The sequence below is a fragment of the Daucus carota genome, chromosome 4 (genome assembly GCF_001625215.2).
Source record: "Daucus carota subsp. sativus chromosome 4, DH1 v3.0, whole genome shotgun sequence".
Classification (NCBI taxonomy): domain Eukaryota; kingdom Viridiplantae; phylum Streptophyta; class Magnoliopsida; order Apiales; family Apiaceae; genus Daucus; species Daucus carota.
In genome coordinates, this window is record NC_030384.2 from 24,765,824 (window position 1) to 24,775,518 (window position 9,695).

Genomic DNA, 9,695 nt, shown 5'->3' on the forward strand with positions numbered 1-9,695 from the left:
AATACCTCAAATTAACTTTCAGTTTTAAGTTAATTTCTGACCTATTTCTAACATTAAAACGAATTTCAACTTATTAAACAAACAAATATTTTTAGTTTAAAGTCGAAAATGACTTAAAATCCGGATTTTAAACCCATACAAACGTGCTCTCGATTAAAAATATTAAAATGAAAATTATAGTAAAAATTTGTGACAAATATTACATAGGATCCAGGTCATACATACATACACCCATGTATGCAAATCTATGAGTAAAGATATAAATGCTATCAGACGAGAGAGTGTATATAGATTCTCTATAAAGTCTCTCTTTTCCCCAGTGCTTTCACTCCTAATTAAATCCTCAAACACCCTTTTACTCCTTTTCCTTTCTTTCTACCACCCTCTCTTTTACATGAAAAATGGAACTCGGCTTGAGCCTAGGAGATTCTTCTTCATCAAAAACATTTCTAGATGCAGCACAAAAAAATTCATCCAAGCCTCCTGATCTTGGCTTTCATATGGGCTTGACTCTCCACTCAAAATCTACTAGCGATGGTGATGATGAGGATGATTATGTAGATATTGATGATCGATCTTCTCAAGAAAATGTTAAAGATAAATCATCAGCTCTTCATCTCCTTTCTCTCGCTCCCCTCCGCTTCGCAAATCAATCCGATAACGGTATTTATTTAATCTCGATTAATTAATAATTATTCGAGTGCACCGAAAAAAATTAAATATGTTGTTTTTGTGGTTTATGGTAATTGTTTATTATGTTAATATTTTTATTTTTTGTGGGGTTTGTGAAGGGAGTTCGGAGGGAGGTTCATCGGGAAACGTGAGGGTGGCTAGGGGGTTTGACGTCAACAGGATGGTGGCGGCTGAGGAGGCAACGTCGTCGTTTTGTATGGATTTAGCGAAATACAGAGGTGGGAATAAGAGGAGCTTAGAGGATGGGAGAAACGACGGCGTAGAAGGGGAAAGAGGGTCGAACTCGAGAGCGAGTGATGATGATGAAAATGGACTTGCTAGAAAGAAACTTAGGCTTTCTAAAGAACAGTCTGCTTTTCTTGAAGAGAGCTTTAAAGAACACAATACCCTTAATCCTGTAAGCAAGTGTGTGTTATTTAGGTGCATGTGACTTGTTTATGTTATGTTCTTATTGTTTAGTGTTCGATGAAGCAGAAACAAAAGCATGGCCTTGCCAAACAACTCAATCTTAGGCCTCGTCAAGTTGAGGTTTGGTTTCAGAATCGAAGGGCTAGGTGAGTCTCTCTTCCTCTCTCGGTTGATGGAAAAAAATGTTAAGATTTTTTTTTTGCTAATTGTATTTTGTGATTAATTTTGTAGGACAAAGTTGAAGCAAACGGAAGTAGATTGTGAGTACTTAAAGAAATGTTGTGAAACGCTAACAGAAGAAAACAGGAAACTGCACAAAGAGCTTCAAGAGCTAAGAGCACTCAAATCATCAACTCCGTTTTACATGCAATCTCCGGCGACAACACTTACTATGTGCCCATCTTGTGAGCGTGTTGCCACCGCTACTCCGCCTTCAACCACCGCAGCTAAGACTGCAGGCACCACCTCCACAAGTACTCCTTCACCTTTTCCGCTATCAAGATCCAAGTTTTTCCCGTTTTCTCATACACCCACAAAAGCCTCGTGAAGATCAAGACATGAAAAATAAATTGCTGATTACAAAAAGTGTTATTATCTATGGGGTTTTGTGTAAATATGGTGGAAAGCTTTGTTTTTTGTCTAAATTAGAAGTGGTTTGTTAAGGGCTTGTTTGGTTAAAGAGTGGTTTTTAAGCTCTCTTTGTGAGGTGTGCTTTGGTGGATAGGAGGTAGAAACATAGAAAAAAGAGGAGAAGATTGGTGTTCCTTATCTTCCTTTATTTTGCTGGGAAGTAAAGTTGGAATTATCTTAACCAAATATATTAATGCAATGTTTTACTATTATATCCAAATATATTAATGCAATGTTTTACTATTTGATATAATCCTAATTCTCGTTACAAGCACAAATATATATATGTTAAATGTGTCATGGCTCGAATCAATTTCAATTTTGTGTTTAGTTATTCTCCTTTAAAAAATTTACACTACTAGGCATGACACTAAAAATGTCACTTTTGCGAAGTTGCAAGCTTCACTCAAAAATTAATGTTGGTGCTGTTATTACAGGATACCTTCCTTCTCTTTTGATCAACTATTTTGATTATATTTTAACTGAAATTTAGATTTATTATATAATTGAAAAATTATAAAAGTTATATCATTAGAAAGTATTATTTCCCTATTTTAATATAAATTTTTGAATTTTAAAAATAATAAATAAACAATTCATAATATTTAATGAAAATTTGATCAATTTTTTTTTTTGCAATACAAACTTATATATCTTACAAACTAAGTATCTGTTCTATAATAATTTTCGGGATGAGCCAAAGTCGAATCCAGATGTTCTGGGACAACGGAAGATAAACTTACTGGATCATTCAATCGTGCTAAAAAAATTGATCAATTTAATTTGTCGAAAAATAAGATGAAAGTAAGGGATATGGAGTGATTCGATGATTTAGTAAAGCGAGAAAGTCGAGGCATGTCTGGGGTTGCTTTAAAGAACGGGGAGACTTTGGACTCTTTTCATAAGTATCTTTAATGATTTCATTCAAACAAACATTGATGAGAGGCGTGGGTTTTGTGTCTTCTTCATGTCTCGACGAAAAGTGTGACATTACATTAAGGGACAATATCATAGTGCTCTATATACCGTGGGCTCACATATCTGCTAAATATCATGGATATGGTTAATGTTTTAGTATTATGTTTATTGAATAATTAACGTGTAAAATATTATAATCATTTTAATTTTTATGACTACGAGTATTATTTACTCCTTCCGTCCCCCTCAATTGTTTACATTGGAGGGGGACACGGAGATCAAGACAATGTATAAAAAATGAGTAAAATTAGATGAAAAGTGGGTAAAGTGGTGGGACCTATCAATATTTTATAATAGATTTGAGATAGTGGAGGAAAGTAGTGGGTGTAATAGTAGTTTTTATTGTTAAATATGAGATAATAAAGGAAGATAGTGGGTGTAATGATGGGAAAAATTTACTATTTATAGTAACGTAAAGAAATGAGAGGGACATCCCAAAATAGTAACTGTAAAGAAATGAGAGGGACAGAGGGAGTAATACATTTAGTGAATAAATCTAATACATCTAGTGAATAAATTAGACTGTATTTATATTATAATTATCATTTATCAAGATAAAATATATTATTATACAAATAAAAATCAGAATTAATTTAGAATTTGTGGGAGGTTTTATGATAAATGGAATCATAGCTCCGAAAATAGCTCAGCATATTAGAGTATGATATCTGTGGTGGTGGTACACAAAGATACTGTTGTATTAATTGATGATGGATGAATTGTGTCTGTGAAAGTAGGTGCTGTTCTCGGACCACTAATTATGAGTACACACGAGCCAAGTACAAGACTCATTATTGGATTGTGTTGGCACGTGACTTATCACGAGACTTCTTTCTTGGTGGTTGGCATATAGCGTGAATGCGTGATGTTGTGATAAACATGCTCGGGCGCTTCAAACGAATTCAATATTTTAATCAAATTTAGGGGAACTCGAGTGAGCTACATACAAACAAATTTTTGTCATATTTTGAAATTATTCTTAATCTAATTTTAATTAATTATATAAATAATAACATAATCATCGGGATACAATTCAAATCCGTCATCTTATATAATTTATATATATACTTACTTTTAGACATGTAAAATAGAAACTTTCACATATAAATTTCATAATTTTTTAATTTAGTTATGAATTTAAATTTTAAAGTTTTAGGTCAAATACAAATTATAAGATAAGTAGTTTATACAAATAAATTTATTGAATATATAAAAGTCCATCAATATTATAAAGATGCCACATATCCCGAACGGAGGGTGTAATCTTTCTTGGATATTAAAAGTGTACATCAAAGAGGCTCCTCCCTCAAAATCTTAAGTTTCTCACTCATCTTGAAGTAGTGGCCGTCTCTTTTACTTTCATCGGTTAAAAGTCTTAATCTTGTCTTCTTTTATTATTATTAGTTAATCTTTTGTTTTCTTCAGTAAGTTCCCAATTTATTTGAGTTTCGTTTGGTCTCCTCTTCTGTGAGAGTTTGGTTTTTGTTTGGATTTTGTGTGTTCATCATATCCGGGATTACGTATTTGTGGGGTTTTTATGGTGCTGATTCAGTGATAGAAGTTTGTACGGTGATGCATTTATGATCGATTGCACAAAACAATATTGAGAGTCTTACAACATGTACATATCTTTTTAAAAAATCGCTTGGTTGTCTACCGAAGAAGGAAAGATTCAACGACGATACGATTATGCATTTGTTCAATTTCGCTTACATGTGTAGATGCTGTGTGGCTTTTCAGTTATATATTTGTACTTGTTAAAGGAAGTGCAAACAAGTACACTGATGTAAAAAGATACTCAACACCTCAAATTCTTCTACAGTTTTCTATTATTTTGATACGTATTTTAAAATTTTAATGAAATTTAATTTTATAATTTATTTTTAAATTTTCAATTTTTAATAAATAATACTCCTTCCGTCCCTCTCATTTCTTATCAAATTGGTTAGGCACGGAGGTTAAGAAATATGTATAAAATAGTGGAAAAGAGGAAGAAAAGTGGGTGAAGTGGTGGGATCCATTGATTTTTAATGTATAAATAGAAGATAGTGGAGTAAAAGTAGTGTGAAAAGGAAAGAAAAGTGAAGAAGTGGTGAGACCCATTAACTATTTTGGGTAAGTTTTGAAATGTAAAGAATTGGATGGGACACCCGAAAAAGGAAAGTGTAAAGAAATGGGAGGGACGGATGGAGTATGATATTAAATTTTTATTAAAAAAGAAAATTACACTGATTTGTATAATTATATCTTATAAGAATTTCAAAGTATATATTAAAAGCAACTCCAACCACTAAAAATCTCTAATAATTATGTGTTTGAAAATATCACACTGCAACCATAATCTTCATGTGTTTATAATCATAAGCAAACTTGTATGAATAATTATATTTATCGTGCCTGTAAAATATTTTTATGAAAATTACACATAATTATTATAGTCTTACAAATTCAATTTGATAACCATTATGGAACGTCATATCTCAAAGGATGATAGCAAGATTATATAATATTTATAGAACGTCAAATATTACTTTCGGTTTAAGATAGGATTCTCACTCAGTCACCCCTTTTAATTTATTCAACTCTGGTCCTTTTTCTCTCATTACGTTAAAGATAGTTGTCGTATATGCTGCAGCAATAGTAAAATTGAAAGATATGATACAAATTGAAGATGGCTAGAGATTACTTCCGACCAGGTATAAATGTATACTCCCTCGTACCAATAAATTTTCTCTGAATAAGAGTTTGATATTTAAATTTTTGTTCAAGAAAATAAATTTAAAAAATATTATATATAATTATATTTTATATGAGTCTCCAAATACGTGCAACAATTAAGTGAACTTATATGTCTAAAAACAGAGAGAGTACTTACCAACAAAGATTCGTGAGTGCTTTATCATTGTAAATTGACAATAACTATAATGGAAGTCAACATTTCACATCCATGATCTTTTTGGATAAATTGCTACTGGTATGTCACAGGATTACTGTGACATTTTGCAACACTAGGGATGATAGTTTTACCCGACCTGTTCCGACCCAATTGAATTTATCCGAACTCGATTTTTTTGAATTTGTATCTTATTTTTATATTCGAAAAAGTTTGGATCTGGATCTCAGGTATTCCGAACTGAGATCCGACCCGAAATCCGGTTCAAACTTGATCTAAACCCGAAACCCGAAAAAACCTGATACAAAATATTAATGTGTGTGTGTCTTAAATGTATAGTGTGTGTGTGTATATATATATTATGAATTATTAGTTATGTATATTAACATTTTACTTAATTTTATATGCGTGATATATGATTTACATTTATATCACCAATATTTTATTTTTCTTAATTATTGTGCATTAAATAATCAAATTATATTGAAAATATAAACGATTAATTGAATGATTGTAAACAATTAAATTAACATATTTAATGTATTTACTGTACTAAATGAAACATGTGAACAAATTAAAAAAAAATAATCATCACATATTTGATAGGTATATGATTTTTAGTTTCTATTAGTTTTTCTTTAAGTATTCGAATTAAACCCCAATTAGACTTGAACCCAAACCGAAACCCGAAAAAACCCGACGGATCGGATTTAGATCTTCATTTTAGATACCCGGACCCGGACGCGAACCGACCCAAAATATAATGGATCGGGTCTGGATCTCAAGAAACCCCACCCGACCTGTTGCCATCCCTATGCCGCAGCCCGGATTAAGCGAGGCTAATTCGTTCCGGAAAATGTTAGGTTTTCTAAAAAATTGTTCCTTTTTTTTCTTCGAATAATATGTCCAAGTCTGTTTGCCTGCATGCACTCAAATAATAATAGGACTCTCTTGTATATACATCAATCATCCAATCATAAGTTTCCACTTGTCTCTACATCTTTTGATAAAAAATTTGGAAAGAATTTTTATTTTCCACTTTGTCTCCCACATCATTTGGTAAAGAAATTTAGGAAGAATTTTTGAAGCACATAAATTTACCCATTCATTTCAGGGTCTCGCTAGCTGAAAGAATAGGCCAATTGCCATATCGGTTCACTACAAGAAAACTGTTAATAGACATCATAGGTCAGACATCGGTCAGATTTGCCGCCGATGTTAAAAATGTTTTTAACATCACCCCTTCTAGAGGCGATGTCTTTAGCAATTTAAGACATCAATGAAATTTAAACCGATGTCTAAAATATCATTAAAAAATTTCAAAACACACGGCCATCCCTCTCTCCCCTCCTTAGTCAAAAAAACCCCGCCTTAAAACCAAATATTCCCCCGCCTTAGAACATTTTAGGCTTCCCTCCTTCTCTTCAGACATATTTAACATAAAATTAAAATCAAAAAACTAAACTAATAACTAAAATAACATTTCTTACAAACTCTCTCACTCGACTCTCTCTCTCACTCGACCTCTCTCTCTCGACCATCTCTCTGATCTCTCGACCATCTCTCTCGACCATCTCTCTCGACCATATCATGTAGTAAGACTAATTTGATTATAAACTCATTTACCTCTCAACATGTTTTGTAAATAATGGTTGCATGGACATCATGAAAAATGGTAAGGGTGATGTCTAAATATATTTCAGACATCGGTTTTTGACCGATGTCTATATATAGACATCACCGACAAAGACATCGGTCCTGAAAGAACATAGACATCGGTTAAAAACCGATGTCTATTGACTGTTTTCTTGTAGTGGTTACATATCTTTCGCGAGGATATGAACATAACATATTTATTAACCATCATAAAGATTTATTATTTAATAACATAAAAAATATAAATGAATTATAAGAGACACATAATATAATTTTTAATATCTTTTCAAACAAATGTTATTTTCAAAATGAGAACAATAAATTTCTTAATACGAAATTAATAAAATTCAAGGTTTTTCAAAATTTTAGGTTAGTCCACCTGAGTAATTCCAATATTGAAAAACCTTTCCAAATATGATAAACATTTGAAATAATTGGTTTAATTGCTTGCATCATAGACATGTAAAATATTTAGTGTTGGCTTCTTCTTGGTGGCAAACCATGTGTTTGGTTAACCAAAGAGATGTTACATGCGGAGTGTCCCCTCTCCCATCTTCTCCCTCCCTCCCTCTCTCTTCCTTTTTCCTATTTTTGTTGGCTCCAATCTCCTCTGTTACCGGAATTTCGATCTGTACAAGTTACATGTAAATAATAAAATTAGTTCTGGTATTTATTTGCCGATTCATGGTCACGTTTTTTGCCGTCGGAATCATCTGCCGTCATCGCCACCAAACTCTACTTCCGGTCTACCATCGCTCTACCGCTTGAACGAGTCAGGTCACTGATCTTTCAGTTGCCGTACTTTATTCTGATTTGGGGTTTTTCTATACTTCTTCTCCCACGACCATGATATATACTTCCTTTGATCGTACTACTATGACTCATTTACGTGTCAAGATTTCGACATTCAAAATAATGGTGTACTATCCCCGATTCTTAACTTATATGTTTTTTTTTTGTCAGGAACTTATATGTTTATGTGACTTTTTTTTAGTATATTCAATATATTGTATGTTTTTAAAAGTGTTGATGTACATACTCGGATTTTTTCAATAGTATTGTTTTTATGCTCGATAATCTATTATTGTAGGTGTTGTTTTGTGTTTTTATTTTATCTTTTCCGATTTATCTAGGAGATGAGAAAGTTGGTGAGGTGCGGTCAAACTTATTTTGTATATTTAGTTCATAATATGTTGTGAGTCACTAATTTTACTTGCAATCGTGTTTCTAAGTTTGTAGGGGTTAGAGTTTGTTCATCGTTATTGCTAGTGACAATGACGAGGACGATTCAATGTTGGTTAGGACGGTTCAATGTCGGTGATTAGAGTTAGAAAGAGTTACGTAATGGTTCGTGTTTGTATTGAAATACAACACATTAGAGTTACACAGAAATAAGGGCTATTTGCTAGAGAAAAGTATATGAAACTCTATTGTTTTGAAATAAGCCCCCTTTTTTTTTTTATCACATAATGAATATGAAACACCCCCTTAATATATATATATCCAAAAAATTTATAAAAATATGTTTTTTTTTTAAAAAATAAGTCCTTAATAAGGACTTAATTTATTTTACCAAACAGGCCTACAGTATTCAAGTATATTAGGACATCATTTTTGTATATTCACCGACAAGAATCTTTATCAACAAGCCCTATTATTAAAATATTAATATATTTGAATTGTAATTATAGAAATAAGTGTGGAAAGAGGGGGAATAGTATTTTATTGTTAAATCTAAAATGAGGTTTGAGCAGTGCAACCTTAAAATTACGGCATATGAAAGATGTACTAGTAGTTTAAGACATTTCTAAGACACTGTTTGAGCTTCTATTTTTGTGAATTGTCCTAAATTTTGATTCAAAACACCAAATAAGACATTTGTTGGACTTGCTCTCGTCCCTGGTGTCATTTTTTTTTTGTGAAAAGCTGGATTAATAAAAATTAATATTGTTTTTGATCGGGGTGAATGAATTTGGATAAAATGGAATAATATTTGAATTATGTTAGCAGCAATTGTTTATAAATTTATTCTTTTCTCAATTTTATTCCTTACATTCTATATTAGAGATGACGCCCCTAGTTTGTGAACGAATCCGTTCCCTGCTATTTTAAATTTGTCATCAAATCTCATTATAACAATTTTGTTGACAGCCAATTTTTTTTCAAAACTTTTTCCCATTCCTTTCTTACCAACCAAACATAATGGGGCCGTTTGGATGAGCTTAATATAAGTGCTTTTTGCTTAAAATAAAAAAGTGGAGTAGAAGTTAAAAGCAAGTTAAGACTTATAAGTGATTAAAGTGTTTGAGAAATAAGCAGAAATCCTGAAACAAAAGCTAGCATTCCTAGCTTTTTATAAGTACTTCTTGATTTTTTACACAAACAGTATAAATAAGTGTTTCTAACTTATAAACCAGAAGCCCGGCTTTCAAGCCGG

The 9,695-nt window shown here is 32.1% G+C and overlaps 1 protein-coding gene across 2 annotated transcripts; it reads left to right on the forward strand.

The window, feature by feature from the left end:
• Positions 1 to 281: 281 nt before the first annotated feature.
• LOC108216074 (homeobox-leucine zipper protein HOX11) lies at positions 282 to 1,964 on the forward strand. Of its 2 annotated transcripts, none has more exons than XM_017388744.2 (4): positions 282 to 663; positions 792 to 1,090; positions 1,165 to 1,247; positions 1,333 to 1,964. In XM_017388744.2, exons 1-4 carry the CDS (start codon positions 402 to 404, stop codon positions 1,646 to 1,648), a joined length of 960 nt encoding a protein of 319 aa, XP_017244233.1. In that variant the 5' UTR covers positions 282 to 401; the 3' UTR covers positions 1,649 to 1,964. The 2 variants fall into 2 exon arrangements, with proteins under 2 accessions (XP_017244233.1, XP_017244234.1); XM_017388745.2 differs by having other exon boundaries at positions 284 to 663; positions 1,168 to 1,247.
• Positions 1,965 to 9,695: the final 7,731 nt, after the last annotated feature.

Excerpts from the sequence above, each read along its gene's own strand:
- LOC108216074 (XM_017388744.2), top strand. The coding sequence starts at position 402 with ATGGAACTCGGCTTGAGCCTAGGAGATTCTTCTTCATCAAAAACATTT. Across the intron at positions 664-791 it reads CGCAAATCAATCCGATAACG|GGAGTTCGGAGGGAGGTTCA; the intron begins GTATTTATTTAA and ends GGGTTTGTGAAG. Across the intron at positions 1,248-1,332 it reads TTTCAGAATCGAAGGGCTAG|GACAAAGTTGAAGCAAACGG; the intron begins GTGAGTCTCTCT and ends TTAATTTTGTAG.